At 49.9% G+C, this 22,439-nt stretch overlaps 1 protein-coding gene and 1 long non-coding RNA gene across 2 annotated transcripts in view; both read right to left on the minus strand.

Moving 5' to 3' along the window:
• Positions 1–6,696: 6,696 nt before the first annotated feature.
• The window catches only part of pdia5 (protein disulfide isomerase family A, member 5), a 50,661-nt gene continuing 34,918 nt past the window's right edge, over positions 6,697–22,439 (minus strand). The window contains exons 13-17 of the mRNA XM_056436499.1: positions 20,019–20,182; positions 15,019–15,029; positions 12,358–12,428; positions 8,430–8,564; positions 6,697–8,279 (exon numbers count right to left, since the gene is read on the minus strand). Of these exons, the coding sequence (XP_056292474.1) occupies positions 8,199–8,279; positions 8,430–8,564; positions 12,358–12,428; positions 15,019–15,029; positions 20,019–20,182 (462 nt within the window). The 3' untranslated portion in view covers positions 6,697–8,198. The remainder of the gene's footprint in view (positions 8,280–8,429; positions 8,565–12,357; positions 12,429–15,018; positions 15,030–20,018; positions 20,183–22,439) is intronic.
• LOC130207310 (uncharacterized) lies at positions 9,486–11,758 on the minus strand. Its single transcript, XR_008834271.1, has 2 exons — positions 10,725–11,758; positions 9,486–10,153 (listed from the first exon to the last, which is right to left on the minus strand). It is a non-coding gene; the product is annotated as an uncharacterized LOC130207310 (long non-coding RNA).

Consider the following 22,439-nt stretch of genomic DNA (forward strand, 5'->3'; position numbering starts at 1 on the left):
TTTACAAATCCCTCTTTTCACATCCGCTGGATGTGAACCCTTCCTCTGGGAATATTTATTTCCCTCTTTATGCCAGATCTTGTCATGGCCTGGCCTCCCTGAGTGGCTATGTGTCCTGGTCTCCTCGTCCTGTCTTAGCTCTGCCACTTGACGTGAATGAGTCTCCTGAAATATGATCTTTCGTTGCCTAGATTAAGGTCCCATAAGACCTGTAAGATACCTATTTCTCGGGGAGAGAGTCTCTCTCTGTTAGGGATGGAAATAGGGGCGTGGTTTCTGTCATGTGGTACCCCGATCCACCCTCTTAGATCTTCCATCCTAGGGAAGTCAGTAGGTCTGTGTGCGTTAAATCTGTAATGTGCAGGTGTCGAAGGAAAGAGGTGAAATTGAGAGTGGTCAGGCAGGCCTGGGTCTTGTATCCTAGCGGCTGGTGAGTAGCAGGTTGGCATCCTGATAACCAGTTGACGATCCGGTCCCCGCTGCAATCCATCTGCTTCAACCCTGTCTGGTCTGCGTCATCTGCTTCGTCCTGGAAGTCCCTCTGGTCCCTCTGGTCCTCTGGTCCTCTGGTCCGCGTCAGCGTCTCCTCCGGCTGTCGATGGGGTCTTTATCCGGTGGTCTCGAACTTGATTTCGTCTGGATCGTCCTGGTCAGGCTCGTTGTTCTTCTTTCACTAGTGTCGCACGGGCCCTGGATACGACATGACTCCCATGTGCAGCATCGTGGGTGGTAGATCGTGCTCTTCATTGGCTCCCGGCTCCTCTGCTTCCTCAGCCTTCCAGCGTCGAGATATCTGTTGATGAGACCCCGCTATCTCTGATCCCCAGAGTCTTAGACTCAAAATCTGCCAATCCTCACTCAAAGGTGAGTCCAGCCTTTAACACCTAGTGATTAGTTCAAAGTTCCGCTAGAACAATGGAGGGGTCAAATGTCACTAACCCACGGTCAAAACGTCACTTCCGGTCAAGTCACTAACCAAGTATTTTCAAAATAAGAGTCTCGTCTTTGTTATTGTCCGCATTAAAGTCATTTTCATCATAAAAGTCCTGTCCTTGTTATTGTCCGCATTAAAATCATTTTCATCATAAAAGTCCTGTCTTTGTTATTCTACGTCACTTCACGTAATTCAACTGGCTTCGTCAATCTATAATATTAACATACAGTCACTCTCATGCAACATACATTAAAAACAATGTTCTCCCTAATCTTTTCGATTATAATGTCTTTTTTGGCAGGTTCTTCTCTAAACCTCACATGACTAATCCTATGATAATGGCAAGGGTCAGTCCCATGACCATTAGAACAGTTTGTCTGACTTCCAGCTGTTCCTATAGTGGTTTGCGGGGGGGACCTTCTAGCTGGGCTATCAGGCTCCCCGAAACACCTACGGAATGACCTCTGTGGCATCAACATCTTTAGATCTGATTGTGTTTCTGTCAATGTCCTTGTTGGACAGGTGGCTGGGGCACAATGTGTCAGGTGGTGTCAAGGTGCCTCTGTCTTACCCTTGACCTGGACCATGTGTGAAGTAACCTCCTCCACTTCGTACAGACCAGTCCACCTAGGCTCAGTCCACTTCCTCTTGTGAACCCTGACCCTGACCCAGTCACCTACTTTTACTTTGGTTGGCTCTGCTGCCTCCTGATCGCTCGTCTGGGCTCGAACAACCTGGTTTGAGAGAGCTTTGGTGAGAGAAATTAGAGCTTTTATGTATTCTGACATTTCAATTTTACAGACATCCAGAGGTGGCATATGACCTCCATCTCTGGGTGGCTCTGGCATACTTCTTCCTGTTAACTCACTTGGTGACGTCTTCCCCCCTGGTAATGCTCTCATGGTCATCAGTACCTAGTGGAAGCGCCTTTGCACATTATCCTTTTAATAATTTGATTGGCTCTCTCGACCAATCCTTGAGACTGAGGGTGATATATGGACCCAAACTTGTGGGTTATGCCCAGTGCATATCAACTTTCCCCAGCAGTTTGTTGTTAAAATGTGTTCCGTTGTCGGACCTGATGCGTCTTGTAACTCTATACCTTAAGTGTGTGCCTGTGTGCACTATATGTGATGTGGTCAAACACTCGCAAGTTATGTGTACAGGAGTGGCGGCTCTTCTTCGAATCCGTCGACGTTGAACCCCATCTACTATCACCACAACTATGGAAGGAACACAAATAAGATTACATCTTTTCATTTATCAAGCATATTTATGATTTCAAAAAATTATTTTTTATGATTCTCTGGGGTCCCTGATTCTAAACCTACTGATATCTGATCTATTAGTCTGTAATTGTCTGGCCCTCCTCTTAATAGTCTGTCCTCAACATAGATTGTTGTGTGCTTCTATCCCTCTTTTGAAATAGGATGGAATTCCTAAATCCGTCCTTTTCAATAATAATAATCTTAATAAACAGTCAACCTCTCGAAGAAAAGAGAGAAATAAAATTAAAAATGCATGCGTCTGTCAAATCAATGCAGGAGAACCATGTCTTGTCTGAACTCACAGCGTCATCATTGTGCTTGGGTAAGGAATGTCATAATAAGTCGGCCTAATTAGTAAAGAGCGGGTTACAAATTTATTTATTGGCCCCAAATCAAGGCCCATTTTCCAGGTTTAGGAAATTAATTAATTAATGTATTCCAGGGTGCCCTCGTCCTCTCCATTACACCTGCCTATAACAACCATTCTATGATTTAAAAAATATATCTACAGTCTGTTCCATCCTTAAGGGATGCTGGTGACGATTAAATTGGAATCATATGCGGTTTTAACTCTATCTCTATGGGAGCTATCAGAATCAGTCACACATCAGTTCACCCTTCAGTCCTAAAGGTGTCTGAAAAATAAGTTAAGCATGTTGTCAGTGTCCCCATGATCAGTGTTCTCTCTACTATGTGTGCGGCTAAGCATGTGTCTTAGCATGTGTCTCTAATATTAACTGGACCTCCGATGTGTGTGCAGTTCTTTACATGTTCTCAAATGTGGAGTAATGCAAGTGTTTAATGTGTGTGTGTACCCAGTCCGTAGCCTCAGCCTCTGCTTTCACCATTGTTCTTCTCTGTGCCTCCACTCTGGACCAACACTGTGATGTGGAGCTGCGGCGTCAACGACTGCATACAATCAGCAACTCTGGTGTTCATTCAACAGCCGCTGCTACTCCTTGCTGCTCTGCATAGATCTCCAAGCCTCCTCAGCTGGGTCTTCACGAACCTCAATCTCGTGTTGCAGGCAGTCCCTCAGGATCTCAGATCTCATCTTGTATCAAGGTGTAGTTAAGGGCACAATGTCTTTGGTCCCCTGGTGGCGAGTCGGGATGCAGGACTTTGAACCAAAGTCTCCACTGCTGGCTGTTGTCATGCAGAGGTGTGATGTCATCATCATCTACTCTGTCCCACCGGACCCTTTGCTTCCTGTTCAGTGTCTCTTTAGTCTCCAGTTGAATCATTGGGTGACTCGTGGGCGTGGCACACTTCTGTTCAGTGGATACAGTTCGCTGTCAGCTGTTGGATCTGGGCACGCCTAATGTTGTGTCTCTGGTCCGGGCCTGGTGCCGTGGATCACTGTTGCCTTGTGGCTGTGGCTATGTGTTGGGTGCTTGTTATGGCGGGGTTTAGACATTATGAGAGTACTGAAGTGGTCCTGACTGAGACTGCTTAACCCTGTGGTGGATAAGGACAAAAATTAGCCCAATGTCCAGCCTGACTATAATTACAAATTTATTAATACTCGTCTAAAGCCTCCGTTGCCCCAGTAGTTACTCCTCTTACTCCTGAGCGGGCTTCTTTTATGCATATTATCTCTCTGTTATGGGGCCCCATCTATGGGCTGCTGACCCACCTGTTGCGGAACATAAGGTTTGAGGGAACTAAGCTTGAAGCGGTGCAAACGTGGCTTGCTGTGGCTGTTGATAGATCAGTGCTTATGGATTTGGAGGAGGAGCTGGATACGGACTATACAGGACTTAAGGTCCATGTAGTTGTGCTGCAGTCTGCTGCACCGTGGCTTGTGCCATTTACTTCTGCTTTGGTCAAGTCATCTTTTCTCTGCTCTGTTTATTTTTATCTATTTGGCGTCTGACCTGAGCTTCCCAGTCATAGAAGTTCATGTACTTTAGTCCTATCCCTTTCAGTTCGGTCTGTATGGTCACAGTCACTGATGATTCTATTGATAACCTAAAAACTGTTCAGTCCTGCTATATTCAAGGAAATCTTTCCCTAGTTTGTCGTTCTACAACTCTCTGATTCTACCTAAATAAGCTGCTCCTCCCTCACCATCCAATGGTGGCATCATCATTATCTTAGAAACATCAACCTTTCTCAGTTTTTCTTTTATTATTTTTATCTGAACTGCTAAGAGAGGTGCCTTGTGGCTGAAAAACTGCAGTTATGCTTGAAAGGGTCAAATCTTTAAGAGAGACTGAGGAAAAATTATAATAAAAATATAAAATAGATGACTATATAAAATAATAAAGGGGATCAATTTAAAACTGAATAACCTACAACCTTTGAATTAGAAGTCTCATTCTCTACCGACTGAGCTAGCCGGGCAATTGATCAGTTAATTTAAAGAAAAATTAAAAATTTGGCAAAACAATGCATTTCTTCAAAACATCATTTCAAAGAGTAAAAGATGGTCGCACACTCTACTAATTAATAGTTATCTTCAAAAGGAATTCTTCCGTTACTGTTCTTGCTCTGTTCTGCTCTCAACTCGGCTCGCTCTGGGTGCCTGCAGGGTGGAGAACGGCGCGCGCAGCTAAATGGGGAAGGGGGGCTACTCTGTCTGTGAAGGCGCGTGCCCTCCGCGGGGCCGCGCAGCAGCTCGCCGCTGGTCTCTCCCTCGCGTGTTTACGTTTCTGCTCTTGTTAAGCGGAGTTTCCTCGTTGTTTCTCAGTATCCTCCTCAATCTCAAACTCGTACCTGCTCTTAAACGTAGTACATAATCGCCATACAATGTGTTCTTTACTCGGCAACGTGCCTTTCAGAACAATAAATCCTCATTTATCACTCGTGCAATTCAACAGACCAGAGCTTTCGTTGTCACCGTTAGGTTTCGACTTTGCTCTGTTGATTCCACTTTGACAACATTTTCACCATGCACCGGTATTCAACATTCATTCACAGTTTTATGCATTACACACGTGTTTAATTTCTATGCGGCCCCAGCTTCGGGGTCGTCTCTCCAGCGTTACTCGCTGGCCTCACTTATGTTAGAGGACTTTAGACTATGCGGCCCCAGTTCCTTTCGGGGTCGTCTCTCCAGCGTTACTCGCTGGCCTCACTTATGTTAGAGGACTTTTGTGTCAAACTGTATCGTGATTTCCCTTTTTACGCTTTATTCTATTATTTAAACTAAGTCAAAAAAAATTGGCAGTTCCAATACTCACTTCCAATACTCCTGATCAAATTTAGAGTGTTCAATTTGACTGATTTTGAATTAAACAGGTTCAGTCTTACCTTATTTGTAAACCGGCGGGTTTAATCAGTTTCTTGGAGCGGGTCTTAGAACAAGTGGTCTGTCTGGGATCTCAGGTGCTGTCCTCCTCAGGTCTCTGGACCGGTTTTCACAACCATTCGTCTGCTACCATTTGTTGGAGTTGGACAGCGACACACCACCTGGACGACACTCACTGGAAGAAAGACAGCGGTAGACTTCTACGTTACATTTATTAGCGTTTTATTCAGAAATCAGGATACAAGTAGACATCATGCATGGACCCCCCTCCTCAGCTGGGACCCGTGGCCCCAGCGCTGGAGAGAAGACGCGTTCAGAGTGTGCAGCCATTTTAAATAGCCGAAAGGAACAGTTCTGATTGATCAGGAGATAAGGGGGTGGGGTTTTCTCATTGGCTCTTGCTCCTCTGCTTCCGCCGTTGTCGCTCCTTCATTGGTTCTTCTCGTCTGCCAATGAGTGCATATGTTGTGAAGAGTGTGGGAAGAAAGATGGAATTCACATGTAGCTTCCTTTGTCTGAGCTGAGGAGTTTCCTAAGATAATCTTATCTCTTCCGAGGTGGGATGCGCTGGAGGTCATTTGTCAAAAGGAGCCCTTCACGTGTGTGTGTGTGTGGGTTGGAGAAAGGCCATGTGTGTGTGTGTGTGTGTGTGTGTGTCAGAGAGGGGTCAGTGAGTGGCTTCGAGTGTCTGAAAGGAGAATAATGGCCCCATCTGGACCCTTCCTTATCTATCTTCCTGGTGAGGTAAGGACTGTGATTGCTCTTTCTAAACTATGAATACAATGAGCTCTCTGTCTAGTCATCTTCTTGGATGAGTGCAGTGCAGAAGGGGGGGGGGGTGCATAAAAATTCCTTAGGTGTCACTGTTATCTTTCTTTAGATCAGCTCAGACGCCAGAGCGCCCTGCCGAAGTATTCAACTCTCATTCAGTGTTTTTCCACCTTACACATAATCTATATGCAAACAATACTAGGCTGTGCTAAGCTAAAATATATATTCTTTACAGAGGTGTGTGATGGAGGTGTGTGATGGAGGTGTGTGGTGGAGGTGTGTGATGGAGGTGTGTGGTGGAGGTGTGTGATGGAGGTGTGTGATGGAGGTGTGTGGTGGAGGTGTGTGATGGAGGTGTGTGGTGGAGGTGTGTGATGGAGGTGTGTGGTGGAGGTGTGTGGTAGAGGTGTGTGATGGAGGTGTGTGAAGTTTCATCAGAACGCTCAGAGAACAAAGAAAAGAAACAGGCGATGTTTTCATTGTTGATTTATTCCATTTTTAATCATTCAGCATCAAAAAGATAAAACAAAACAAACGATGGACAGAAATCTAGAAACATTTCTACACTGCAGGATGTGAATATTATGTCATGGGCTCTTATTGTGAAGGGAGGAACCAGGTGAATATTATGTCATGGGCTCTTATTGTGAAGGGAGGAACCATGTGAATATTATGTCATGGGCTCTTATTGTGAAGGGAGGAACCAGGTGAATATTATGTCATGGGCTCTTATTGTGAAGGGAGGAACCAGGTGAATATTATGTCATGGGCTTTTATTGTGAAGGGAGGAACCAGGTGAATATTATGTCATGGGCTCTTATTGTGAAGGGAGGAACCAGAGTGTTTGGTTACTTTAGTGTTGTTTGTGGTCTTTATCCTGCATGTGTTTGATATTCAACATCTCCGTCTGATCTTTGGTTGTTGTTGTTGACCTCATGAAGCGTGTCTTTGTTGTTGTTTATTACCTTCGCATTGAAAATGCGGAAGGTAATGTTTTGATCGCCGTGTATTTCTTTATTTATTTGTATTGAACCGAATCGCATGAAATTTGGTGGGATGATTGGTTATTATCCGGGGACCATTTGATTAGATTTTGGGATCAATCGGGTCAAGGTCATGGAAAGGTCAACATCTTTTTTTTTACCATAGCACGATACATTTTTGTCCAATTGGCATGCAACTAATGCCAAAATGTTCATAATTCAATGCCCAATCTTGTGATATGCGAAGGTATGCGCTCTACCGAGTGCCCGTTCTAGTTGTTGATGTTTTTGTTCTGTAGACGTTGTGGAACAACAAACTGATGTAAACAAACTCACAAGTTTCTGGAATGAAAAACTCTTCATTGTGTTTCGCTTCCCTGAGAACCTTCAAAGGGGGGGGGGGGGGCAGAGGTGCATTGTGGGACATTTGGCTGGAATGCATCAAGACTGCGTTTCTGTTTCTGACCACCGGGAAAACACCTCACACACCTGGAGGCCAGTTCACCCCCCCCCCCATCTACAACCTTCAGAACCCTTGATGAGGACAACGGATCATTTTGTGGTCGTGAAGCCGCCTCCCCCTTTAACCGTTGAGGCCCCCCCCCCCACGGTGCCCCCCCTCGTTGCATAGATAAAGCTTCACACGCGTCATCGTGGTCACAGTGTTTTTAGGGGCGGAGACAAAATAATCACTTCCTGTCTCCTCCCATCTCTCAGGTTCTCCGTCGGCCTCGTTCAAATAAAAAAATAAAAAGCTCTGAGGTCACCAGGCAGCAGCCGGGGTCAAAGGTCACCAGGTGTCAGCCGGAGTCAAAGGTCACCAGGTGTCAGCCGGAGTCAAAGGTCACCAGCCAGGGTCAAAGGTCACCAGGTGTCAGCCGGGGTCAAAGGTAACCAGGTGGCACCCCAGGGTCAAAGGTCACCGGGTGTCAGCTGGGGTCAAAGGTAACCAGGTGGCACCCCAGGGTTAAAGGTCACAGTGCAGCGCCTCAGAACTCCTCCTTCTTCTTCACCACCTTCTCCTGGTCGCGACCGCGCAGACTACGCATGAAGCCGATGAAGCCGGCCTCCTGAGGAGAGGTCAAAGGTCACACACACACACACACACACACACACACACACACACACACACACACACACACACACACACACACACACACACACACACACACACACACACACACACACACACACACACACACACACACACACACACGTACCCCTCGGTCTCCGTGGTATGTCCCCACCAGCTTGCCGTAGTTGTAGTGGTTGAAGGTCGGGTAACCCTCCACCGACTCCTGCTTACACAGGTCCTGGTTCTGGCCTCGGGTGCAGTCCACCGCCGAGTACTGGACCTGAGGGGGAACCAGAGACCACCAGAGACCTTCAGGGGGAGGGGCTTAGAGTACTGGACCTGAGGGGGAACCAGAGACCTTCAGGGGGAGGAGCTTAGAGTACTTCTAGTCATTGGTAACACCATGATGTGACCTCCATCTGGTGGTGTGTTGGTCACCGTTAGCACGTTAGCATACGTTAGCACTCCTTGGGTTCCCTCATGCAGGCCTTGGGCTGTGTCTACTACCGCGCACTTAACGAAGTACACTGCATGGCTGATGAAGTGCTGTCTCAAATGGAACACTTACGTTTACCACTTGGCGGAAGTGACGGACGCAAATCTGTTCACGGCACCCGCGAAATTAAGCCGGGAGTGACATATGCAAATCTGCTTGCGATCCCGTAACCCTTAAAGTGACCAAATGAATGCACTTCTTGCCCTCTTGTTGCCTTGTTTACCTTTCTCCACCCCATGTGGAAACTGCGATACCTCCACAATCGCGGCAGGAGCCTCCGCCTTCTGGCTGAAGTCGAGATGGTATATGTAAATTTAATTGTGATTTTGCCTTACCTTCACAGCATAGCTTCATGTAGTAGTTGCAATTAAATTCTCCTCGCTAGGTATGCTAAATTCTCAATGATCTTTGTCAGAAGTAACCTTCTTCTTTGCAATCCACATACACACCATATGGAAATAAAACATGACAAATCTGTACATGTTTGTCCCTAGATTCCAATTAGTTTTAAGAATTATCCACTGAAATGATAGTCATCATCTGCTTGAATTCACACAGTAATAGGCCTACTTTGACTGACTGTACTTTTATACACATCTCTGTTGTAGTGAAGTTCACCCTGATACAGTTATCAATTAGCAATTGAACACAGGCATATTAATTATTGTTACAAACATGCATCAATTCTAATATAAATAAGAAAACGCAATGACAACATTTTATTGATAAAATGACTTACATATTAATATAATCTTCCCCTCCCCTCCCCTCCCCACACTCTACAGCAGCCACCCAGTCCCAGGCGGCGCTGCCGTATCAATGCTGCAATGCCACTGCTGGCGTTGTGTTGTGATGGCCACAGTGACATGAGGGTGGACTTCAGGCTCACCCGAGTCATTCAACGCCCTCATGGCTGTGCTGGGCACTGACTGACCACGGTTGGGGCCCCGAGATCTCCTGTCTAGTTTGTATTTTTTGGCTTGCCAGCGCCACCTCCTATCGGGTGGTGGCCAGGGCCTTCGACAGGCCCCGGGCTCAGTGCATGATGCCAGGGTCCTGAATAACAGCCCCATCTTCTATGAGCAGTCATCCCCTCCACCAGGATACTGTATCCTTGGGGATGGTGGCTATCCCTGCCTGTCCCAACCCATCTGCCTCATGACCCCCTTCAGGCAGCCTGTCCACCTCCAAGCTACAACTGCTGCCTGTCAAAGGCCAGGTGTGTTGTGGAGAGGTCCTTCGGGATACTGAAGACGCGATGGCGGTCCATCTTCTTAAAGGCCCTGGAGGTGGATGTGAGGTGCCAGAGGTCATTGGAGCCAGATGTCGGGAGGGCAGCAGAGGACCAGCACCAGCACCTCCAGGAAACGTCTCTGGGCAGGAAACAGAAAGAGGACAGCCATTCAGTGCTCTGTCCCAGACCACGATTACATTTAAATTAATACATACACAACATTAAAAAAACACACAACGATGATTGAAAGCTACAATTATTTCTAGAAGGACAAGCTTAGATAGCTATCGTAACGGTATTAATTATCGGGCGGCGTGTGGGCAAACGTCATGGTGTCATGTTAACCCGTTATTAAACTGAGCATATCCATTGTTAATCCATTATTAAAATTGCTATTTCGATTGTTTAACAGAACCGCCGTTGTTTAACACTGTCCGATGACTGACATAGCTATCTGTCGTCGGACTTGCCGCTGGAGAAGCGCCTGGAGCCGACCTGCCCCGCTCGTCAAGCGGAAAGTGTCCGATAAAAGTGCACCTTCGTCGGACTGGCAAGAGGACCGGGTGGTGGATTAGCCAGCTAGCTTATCATAACTGCCATGCAGATCCAATGGCATCTAATGCTACCTAGGTATGATCACTAATCTGAGAATGGCATGTTAGTAGTACATTGTAATACCAGTACAATGTGTAATTACCGCTGATACTTACATTTACGGTCTGTAGCTTCGTGGTCTACCGCTTGTGCTGTCCGCCATTGTTTTAGAAATAAAATGAAAAGCTGGCGAAAGGGCTCCTCCTCTTCCGCTACGTCGCCAAGATGGCGGCCGCTTAGTGCGAGTAGTGTCCATCGTTTTACACGACATGTTTTACCCGTTTGCAGAGCGCCATCCGGGTACTTTCAGTGCACTGAATTCTGCTGGTTTTTTCAGTGGCACACTTCGAACACTGAAAGTCAGCTCAAGTGCTCAAGTGCGCGGTAGTAGACACAGCCTTGGTGTTGTGTAACAATGGCTGCTGCTGCTGCCGGGTTCATCCGTTTCTGTTTCAACTGTAAACTCTGAACATCTATCAGCTGTAAAAAGGTCGTCTACGTCTACAAAAGCTGCAGCGACGCGACGCTCGGACATCCCATAATAATCACTCCTATAATCGCATCGATTAGAGCCGGAGCCTCAGAGGGTCTTCTGGAGGCCAGGAGCCTGTCAGACGGAGCCCGGGGCCGAGGAGCGCCAATAACCACCTGATTGGCTGTCAACCGCGAGGGACGACCTCATCACGAAAACACTGGAGAGTTGTTTACCCAGAAACAATGGGACGAGCGTCATGGTTGTATAGAAGTCTCTGCTTCATGTGTTAGAGCTGCATTCTCTCTTCTAACCACCAGGGGGCGACTCCTCTGGTTGTATAGAAGTCTATGCTTCATGTGTTAGAGCTGCATTCTCTCTTCTGACCACCAGGGGGCGCCTCCTCTGGTTGTATAGAAGTCTATGCTTCATGTGTTAAAGCTGCATTCGCTCTCCTGACCACCAGGGGCTACTTCTCTGGTTGTATAGAAGTCTATACTTCATGTGTTGAAGCAGCATTCTCTCTCCTGACCACCAGGGGGAGACTCCTCTGGTTGTATAGAAGTCTATGCTTCATGTGTTAAAGCTGCATTCTCTCTCCTGACCACCAGGGGGAGACTCCTCTGGTTGTATAGAAGTCTATGCTTCATGTGTTAGAGCTGCATTCTCTCTTCTGACCACCAGGGGGCGCCTCCTCTGGTTGTATAGAAGTCTATGCTTCATGTGTTAAAGCTGCATTCTCTCCTGACCACCAGGGCTACTTCTCTGGTTGTATAGAAGTCTATACTTCATGTGTTGAAGCAGCATTCTCTCTCCTGACCACCAGGGGGAGACTCCTCTGGTTGTATAGAAGTCTATGCTTCATGTGTTAAAGCTGCATTCTCTCTCCTGACCACCAGGGGCTACTTCTCTGGTTGTATAGAAGTCTATACTTCATGTGTTGAAGCAGCATTCTCTCTCCTGACCACCAGGGGGAGACTCCTCTGGTTGTATAGAAGTCTATGCTTCATGTGTTAGAGCTGCATTCTCTCTCCTGGCCACCAGGGGGAGACTCCTCTGGTTGTATAGAAGTCTATACTTCATGTGTTGAAGCAGCATTCTCTCTCCTGACCACCAGGGGGAGACTCCTCTGGTTGTATAGAAGTCTATGCTTCATGTGTTAAACCTGCATTCTCTCTCCTGGCCACCAGGGGGAGACTCCTCTGGTTGTATAGAAGTCTATGCTTCATGTGTTAGAGCTGCATTCTCTCTCCTGGCCACCAGGGGGCTCCTCTCACCTTGCGGTCCTCTCTGAAGAGTTCTGCTGCTGCAGTGAAGTGAGGAACAGCTGACTTACAGTGAGGACACCCTGGGGACACACACACACACATTACTACACACACACTGGAGACACACACACACACATTACTACACACACACTGGAGACACACACACACACATTACTACACACACCCTGGGGACACACACACACACATTACTACACACACCCTGGGGACACACACACACACATTACTACACACACACTGGAGACACACACACACACATTACTACACACACACTGGAGACACACACACACACACATTACTACACACACCCTGGGGACACACACACACATTACTACACACACCCTGGGGACACACACACACACACATTACTACACACACCCAGGACACACACACACATTACTACACACACACATTACACACACCTGGGACACACACACACACATTACACACACCTGGGACACACACACACACATTACACACACCTGGGACACACACACACATTACACACACACCTGGGACACACACACACACACACACACCCTGGGGACACACACACACACATTACTACACACACCCTGGGGACACACACACACACATTACTACACACACCCTGGGGACACACACACACATTACTACACACACCCTGGGGACACACACATTACTACACACACACTGGACACACACATTACTACACACACCTGACACACACACACATTACACACACACCTGGGACACACACACATTACACACACACACCTGGGGACACACACACATTACACACACACACACACACACTACACACACACACACACACACACACACACACACTGGACACACACACACACACACACACACACTGGACACACACACACACACACACACACATTACTACACACACTGGACACACACACTACACACACACTGGACACACACACATACACACACACTGGACACACACACACACACACACTGGACACACACATTACTACACACACACTGGACACACACACACACACACACTGGACACACACACTACACACACACACACACACACACACACACACACTGGACACACACACATTACTACACACACACTGGACACACACACATTACTACACACACACTGGACACACACACATTACTACACACACACTGGACACACACATTACTACACACACACTGGGGACACACACATTACTACACACACACTGGACACACACACATTACTACACACACCCTGGGGACACACACACACATTACTACACACACACTGGACACACACACATTACTACACACACACTGGGGACACACACATTACTACACACACACTGGACACACACATTACTACACACACACTGGGGACACACACATTACTACACACACACTGGACACACACACATTACTACACACACCCTGGGGACACACACACACACTGGACACACACACATTACTACACACACTGGGGACACACACATTACTACACACACACTGGGGACACACACATTACTACACACACACTGGACACACACATTACTACACACACACTGGACACACACACATTACTACACACACACTGGAGACACACACATTACTACACACACACTGGACACACACACATTACTACACACACTGGACACACACTACACACACACACACACACACTGACACACACACATTACACACACACTGGACACACACATTACTACACACACACTGGACACACACTACACACACACACACACACACACACACTGGACACACACATTACACACACACACTACACACACACACATTACTACACACACCTGGACACACATTACACACACACACACTGACACACACACATTACACACACACTGGACACACATTACACACACTGGGACACACACATTACTACACACACACTGGGACACACATTACTACACACACACATTACACACACACACACACACACTGACACACACACACATTACTACACACACTGGACACACATTACACACACACTGGACACACACACACATTACACACACTGGACACACATTACACACACTGGACACACACACATTACACACACACACACACACACACACACACACACATACATTACACACACACACACCCATTACACACACACACACATACATTACACACACACACACACATTACACACACACACACACATACATTACACACACACTGGGGACACACACATTACTACACACTCACTGGACACACACACACACACACACACACACATTACACACACACACTGGACACACACACACACACACACTGGACACACATTACACACACACTGGACACACACATTACACACACACTGGACACACACATTACACACACACACTGGACACACACACACACTGGGACACACACACACACACACTGGACACACACACTTACTACACACACACACACACACACACACACACACTGGACACACACACACACAAACTACACACTACACACACATTACACACACACGACACACACATTACACACACACACATTACACAGACATTACACACATTACACACACACTGGACACACACACACACACACTGGGAACACACACACACACACACACACTGGAGACACACACATGACTACACACACCACACATTACAGACACACAGTGGGCATGACTACAGACAGGAAGACACAGGAAGTGGGCAGCTGGAGACAGGAAGTGGGCCGTGAGCAGACAGGAAGTGGGCCGTGAGCAGAGGAAGTGGGCGTGAGCAGACAGGAAGTGGGCCGTGAGCAGACAGGAAGGGGGTCGTGAGCAGACAGGAAGTGGGCCGTGAGCAGACAGGGTGGGGTGAGCAGACAGGAAGTGGGCCGTGAGCAGACAGGAAGGGGTGATAAGCAGACAGGAAGTGGGCCGAGCAGACGTGAGCAGACAGGAAGGGGTCGAGCAGATAGGAAGTGGGCCGTGAGCAGACAGGAAGTGGGCCGTGAGCAGACAGGAAAGGGGGTCGTGAGCAGATAGGAAGTGGGCCGTGAGCAGACAGGAAGTGGGCCGTGAGCAGACAGGAAGGGGGTCGTGAGCAGACAGGAAGTGGGCCGTGAGCAGATAGGAAGTGGGCCGTGAGCAGACAGGAAGTGGGCCGTGAGCAGATAGGAAGTGGGTCGTGAGCAGACAGGAAGTGGTGATAAGCAGACAGGAAGTGGTGATGAGCAGACAGGAAGTGGTGATAAGCAGACAGGAAGGGGTGATAAGCAGACAGGAAGTGGTGATGAGCAGACAGGAAGTGGTGATAAGCAGACAGGAAGTGGTGATGAGCAGACAGGAAGTGGGTTGTGTGCAGACAGGAAGTGGGTCGTGAGCAGATAGGAAGTGGGTCGTGAGCAGACAGGAAGTGGTGATGAGCAGACAGGAAGTGGTGATGAGCAGACAGGAAGGGGTGATAAGCAGACAGGAAGTGGTGATGAGCAGACAGGAAGTGGTGATAAGCAGACAGGAAGTGGTGATGAGCAGACAGGAAGGGGGGATAAGCAGACAGGAAGTGGGTTGTGAGCAGACAGTGAGGGGTCGTGTGCAGACAGGAAGTGGTGATGAGCAGACAGGAAGTGGTGATAAGCAGACAGGAAGTGGTGATGAGCAGACAGGAAGTGGTGATGAGCAGACAGGAAGGGGTGATAAGCAGACAGGAAGTGGGTCGTGAACAGACAGGAAGTGAGCAGACAGGAAGGGGTCGTGCAGACAGGAAGTGGGTCGTGAGCAGACAGGAAGTGGGTCGTGAGCAGACAGGAAGTGGGTTGTGAGCAGACAGGAAGTGGGTTGTGAGCAGACAGGAAGTGAGCAGACAGGGTGAGCAGACAGGAAGGGGTCGTGTGACAGGAAGTGGTGATGAGCAGACAGGAAGTGGGTTGTGAGCAGACAGGAGGGGTTGTGTGGACAGGAAGTGGGTCGTGAGCAGACAGGAAGGGGGTCGTGAGCAGACAGGAAGTGGGCCGTGAGCAGATAGGAAGTGGGCCGTGAGCAGACAGGAAGTGGGCCGTGAGCAGACAGGAAGTGGGCCGTGAGCAGACAGGAAGTGGGCCGTGAGCAGACAGGAAGGGGGTCGTGAGCAGATAGGAAGTGGGCCGTGAGCAGACAGGAAGTGGGCCGTGAGCAGACAGGAAGTGGGTCGTGAGCAGACAGGAAGGGGGTCGTGAGCAGACAGGAAGGGGGTCGTGAGCAGATAGGAAGTGGGCCGTGAGCAGACAGGAAGTGGGCCGTGAGCAGACAGGAAGGGGGTCGTGAGCAGATAGGAAGTGGGCCGTGAGCAGACAGGAAGTGGGCCGTGAGCAGACAGGAAGGGGGTCGTGAGCAGATAGGAAGTGGGCCGTGAGCAGACAGGAAGTGGGCCGTGAGCAGACAGGAAGTGGGTCGTGAGCAGATAGGAAGTGGGTCGTGAGCAGACAGGAAGGGGGTCGTGTGCAGACAGGAAGTGGGTCGTGAGCAGACAGGAAGTGAGCAGACAGGAAAGGGGTCGTGTGCAGACAGGAAGTGGGCCGTGAGCAGACAGGAAGTGGGCCGTGAGCAGACAGGAAGGGGGTCGTGAGCAGATAGGAAGTGGGCCGTGAGCAGACAGGAAGTGGGCCGTGAGCAGACAGGAAGGGGGTCGTGAGCAGATAGGAAGTGGGCCGTGAGCAGACAGGAAGTGGGCCGTGAGCAGACAGGAAGTGGGCCGTGAGCAGACAGGAAGTGGGTCGTGAGCAGATAGGAAGTGGGTCGTGAGCAGACAGGAAGGGGGTCGTGTGCAGACAGGAAGTGGGTCGTGAGCAGACAGGAAGTGAGCAGACAGGAAAGGGGTTGTGTGCAGACAGGAAGTGGGTCGTGAGCAGACAGGAAGTGGGTCGTGAGCAGACAGGAAGTGGGTCATGAGCAGACAGGAAGTGGGTTGTGTGCAGACAGGAAGTGGGTCGTGAGCAGATAGGAAGTGGGTCGTGAGCAGACAGGAAGGGGGTCGTGTGCAGACAGGAAGTGGGTCGTGAGCAGACAGGAAGGGGGTCGTGTGCAGACAGGAAGTGGGTCGTGAACAGACAGGAAGGGGGTCATGTGCAGACAGGAAGTGGGTTGTGAGCAGACAGGAAGGGGGTCGTGTGCAGACAGGAAGTGGGTTGTGAGCAGACAGTGAGGGGGTCGTGTGCAGACAGGAAGTGGGTCGTGAGCAGACAGGAAGTGGGTTGTGAGCAGACAGGAAGTGGGTCGTGAGCAGACAGGAAGGGGGTCGTGTGCAGACAGGAAGTGGGTCGTGAACAGACAGGAAGTGAGCAGACAGGAAGGGGGTCGTGTGCAGACAGGAAGTGGGTCGTGAGCAGACAGGAAGTGGGTCGTGAGCAGACAGGAAGTGGGTTGTGAGCAGACAGGAAGTGGGTTGTGAGCAGACAGGAAGTGGGTCGTGAGCAGACAGGAAGTGAGCAGACAGGAAGGGGGTCGTGTGCAGACAGGAAGTGGGTCGTGAGCAGACAGGAAGTGGGTTGTGAGCAGACAGGAAGGGGGTTGTGTGCAGACAGGAAGTGGGTCGTGAGCAGACAGGAAGTGGGTTGTGAGCAGACAGGAAGGGGGTCGTGAGCAGACAGGAAGTGGGTTGTGAGCAGACAGGAAGGGGGTTGTGTGCAGACAGGAAGTGGGTCGTGAGCAGACAGGAAGGGGGTCGTGAGCAGACAGGAAGTGGGCCGTGAGCAGATAGGAAGTGGGCCGTGAGCAGACAGGAAGTGGGCCGTGAGCAGACAGGAAGTGGGCCGTGAGCAGACAGGAAGTGGGCCGTGAGCAGACAGGAAGGGGGTCGTGAGCAGATAGGAAGTGGGCCGTGAGCAGACAGGAAGTGGGCCGTGAGCAGACAGGAAGTGGGTCGTGAGCAGACAGGAAGGGGGTCGTGAGCAGACAGGAAGGGGGTCGTGAGCAGAGGGGAAGTGGGCCGTGAGCAGACAGGAAGTGGGCCGTGAGCAGACAGGAAGGGGGTCGTGAGCAGATAGGAAGTGGGCCGTGAGCAGACAGGAAGTGGGCCGTGAGCAGACAGGAAGGGGGTCGTGAGCAGATAGGAAGTGGGCCGTGAGCAGACAGGAAGTGGGCCGTGAGCAGACAGGAAGTGGGTCGTGAGCAGATAGGAAGTGGGTCGTGAGCAGACAGGAAGGGGGTCGTGTGCAGACAGGAAGTGGGTCGTGAGCAGACAGGAAGTGAGCAGACAGGAAAGGGGTCGTGTGCAGACAGGAAGTGGGCCGTGAGCAGACAGGAAGTGGGCCGTGAGCAGACAGGAAGGGGGTCGTGAGCAGATAGGAAGTGGGCCGTGAGCAGACAGGAAGTGGGCCGTGAGCAGACAGGAAGGGGGTCGTGAGCAGATAGGAAGTGGGCCGTGAGCAGACAGGAAGTGGGCCGTGAGCAGACAGGAAGTGGGCCGTGAGCAGACAGGAAGTGGGTCGTGAGCAGATAGGAAGTGGGTCGTGAGCAGACAGGAAGGGGTGTGCAGACAGGAAGTGGGTCGTGAGCAGACAGGAAGTGAGCAGACAGGAAAGGGGTTGTGTGCAGACAGGAAGTGGGTCGTGAGCAGACAGGAAGTGGGTCGTGAGCAGACAGGAAGTGGGTCATGAGCAGACAGGAAGTGGGTTGTGTGCAGACAGGAAGTGGGTCGTGAGCAGACAGGAAGGGGGTCGTGTGCAGACAGGAAGTGGGTCGTGAGCAGACAGGAAGGGGGTCGTGTGCAGACAGGAAGTGGGTCGTGAACAGACAGGAAGGGGGTCATGTGCAGACAGGAAGTGGGTTGTGAGCAGACAGGAAGGGGGTCGTGTGCAGACAGGAAGTGGGTTGTGAGCAGACAGTGAGGGGGTCGTGTGCAGACAGGAAGTGGGTCGTGAGCAGACAGGAAGTGGGTTGTGAGCAGACAGGAAGTGGGTTGTGAGCAGACAGGAAGTGGGTCGTGAGCAGACAGGAAGGGGGTCGTGTGCAGACAGGAAGTGGGTCGTGAACAGACAGGAAGTGAGCAGACAGGAAGGGGGTCGTGTGCAGACAGGAAGTGGGTCGTGAGCAGACAGGAAGTGGGTCGTGAGCAGACAGGAAGTGGGTTGTGAGCAGACAGGAAGTGGGTTGTGAGCAGACAGGAAGTGGGTCGTGAGCAGACAGGAAGTGAGCAGACAGGAAGGGGGTCGTGTGCAGACAGGAAGTGGGTCGTGAGCAGACAGGAAGTGGGTTGTGAGCAGACAGGAAGGGGGTTGTGTGCAGACAGGAAGTGGGTCGTGAGCAGACAGGAAGTGGGTTGTGAGCAGACAGGAAGGGGGTCGTGAGCAGACAGGAAGTGGGTTGTGAGCAGACAGGAAGGGGGTTGTGTGCAGACAGGAAGTGGGTCGTGAGCAGACAGGAAGTGGGTCGTGAGCAGACAGGAAGTGAGCAGACAGGAAGGGGGTCGTGTGCAGACAGGAAGTGGGTCGTGAGCAGACAGGAAGTGGGTTGTGAGCAGACAGGAAGTGGGTCGTGAGCAGACAGGAAGTGGGTTGTGAGCAGACAGGAAGGGGGTTGTGTGCAGACAGGAAGTGGGTCGTGAGCAGACAGGAAGTGGGTTGTGAGCAGACAGGAAGGGGGTTGTGTGCAGACAGGAAGTGGGTCGTGAGCAGACAGGAAGTGGGTCATGAGCAGACAGGAAGTGGCTCACCTGTGCATGAACTCGATGATCTTGTCCCTGCTCCTCAGCTGCGGCAGCGTGAAGGTGTCTTCTCCTCTCAGGAAGTACTTCACCGTCGGGAAGCCGGAGATCTTGAAGCGCTCGCCGGCCGCCTTGTGCACAGTGGAGTCCACCGCCGCCAGGACCCCCGGACTCTGGAGACCAAGGCAGGGTCAGAGACCAGCAGAGACCATCAGAGACCGGCAGAGACCAGCAGAGACCGGCAGAGACCAGCAGAGACCGGCAGAGACCGGCAGAGACCAGCAGAGACCATCAGAGACCGGCAGAGACCATCAGAGACCGGCAGAGACCGGCAGAGACCGGCAGAGACCGGCAGAGACCGGCAGAGACCATCAGAGACCAGCAGAGACCGGCAGAGACCGGCAGAGACCGGCAGAGACCATCAGAGACCAGCAGAGACCGGCAGAGACCAGCAGAGACCAGCAGAGACCAGCAGAGACCGGCAGAGACCAGCATGTCTCCAAGGTGGAACTGGTCCCAAGACCCGGTCCCCTCAGGTCTGAACCAGGTAACTGGTCCCAGGACCTGGAGCCCCGCCCCCCACGGTGTGTTTGAGGACCTGGAGGAGATCACGGACGTGTTCACATTCCACTGACCTCCAGCTGCGGGCTGAGAGCCACTGGGAGGAGCTCCAAGCATGGGCCGGAGGGATGTGTGTGTGTGTGTGTGCCTATGTGTATGTGTGTGTGTCTATGTGTATGTGTGTGTGTCTATGTGTGTGTCTCTATATGTGTGTGTGTCTATGTGTGTGTGTGTGTGTCTATGTATATGTGTGTGTGTCTATGTGTGTGTGTCTATGTGTGTGTCTCTATATGTGTGTGTGTGTGTCTATGTGTATGTGTGTGTGTCTATGTGTGTGTGTGTCTATATGTGTGTGTGTCTATATGTGTGTGTGTGTGTGTCTATGTGTATGTGTATGTGTGTGTGTCTATGTGTATGTGTGTGTGTCTATGTGTGTGTCTCTATATGTGTGTGTGTGTGTCTATGTGTATGTGTGTGTGTCTATGTGTGTGTGTGTGTCTATGTGTGTGTCTATGTGTGTGTCTATATGTGTGTGTGTGTGTATATGTGTGTGTGTGTGTGTGTCTATGTGTGTGTGTGTCTATGTGTGTGTGTATATATGTGTGTGTGTCTATGTGTGTATATATGTGTGTGTGTGTGTGTGTGTGTGTGTGTATATGTGTGTGTGTCTCTATATGTGTGTGTGTGTGTGTCGATGTGTGTGTGTCTCTCTGTGTGTGTCTATGTGTGTGTGTGTGTCTGTGTGTGTGTCTATGTGTGTGTGTCTCTATATGTGTGTGTGTGTGTGTCTATGTGTATGTGTATGTGTGTCTATGTGTGTGTGTGTGTGTGTCTCTATGTGTGTGTGTGTCTCTATGTGTGTGTGTGTGTCTATGTGTGTGTGTGTGTGTGTCTCTATGTGTGTGTGTCTCTCTATGTGTGTGTCTATGTGTGTGTGTGTGTCTCTCTGTGTGTCTGTGTGTGTGTGTCTCTATGTGTGTGTGTGTCTCTATGTGTGTCTATGTGTGTGTGTCTCTATGTGTGTGTGTCTCTATGTGTGTGTCTCTATATGTGTGTGTGTCTCTATGTGTGTGTGTGTCTCTATGTGTGTGTGTGTGTGTCTCTGTGTGTGTGTGTGTCTGTGTGTGTCTCATGTGTGTGTGTGTGTCTCTATACATGTGTGTGTGTCTCTCTATGTGTGTGTGTGTCTCTATATGTGTGTGTCTCTATGTGTGTGTGTCTCTATGTGTGTGTGTCTCTCATGTGTGTGTGTCTCTATACATATGTGTGTGTGTCTCTATATGTGTGTGTGTGTGTCTCTATATGTGTGTGTGTGTGTCTCTATGTGTGTGTGTGTCTCTATGTGTGTGTGTCTCTATGTGTGTGTGTGTCTCTATGTGTGTGTGTGTCTCTATGTGTGTGTGTGTGTGTGTGTGTGTCTCTATGTGTGTGTGTGTGTCTCTATGTGTGTGTGTGTGTGTGTGTCTCTATGTGTGTGTGTGTGTCTCTATATGTGTGTGTGTGTCTATGTGTGTGTGTGTGTCTCTATGTGTGTGTGTGTCTGTGTGTGTGTCTCTGTGTGTGTGTGTGTGTCTCTATGTGTGTGTGTCTCTATGTGTGTGTGTCTCTATGTGTGTGTGTCTCTATGTGTGTGTGTGTGTCTCTATGTGTGTGTGTGTATGTGTGTGTCTCTATGTGTGTGTGTGTCTCTATGTGTGTGTGTGTCTCTATGTGTGTGTGTGTCTCTATGTGTGTGTGTGTCTCTATGTGTGTGTGTGTGTCTCTATGTGTGTGTGTCTCTATGTGTGTGTGTGTCTCTGTGTGTGTGTGTCTCTATGTGTGTGTGTGTCTCTATGTGTGTGTGTGTGTCTCTATGTGTGTGTGTCTCTG

Source organism: Pseudoliparis swirei, chromosome 2, assembly GCF_029220125.1.
Source record: "Pseudoliparis swirei isolate HS2019 ecotype Mariana Trench chromosome 2, NWPU_hadal_v1, whole genome shotgun sequence".
Taxonomy (NCBI): domain Eukaryota; kingdom Metazoa; phylum Chordata; class Actinopteri; order Perciformes; family Liparidae; genus Pseudoliparis; species Pseudoliparis swirei.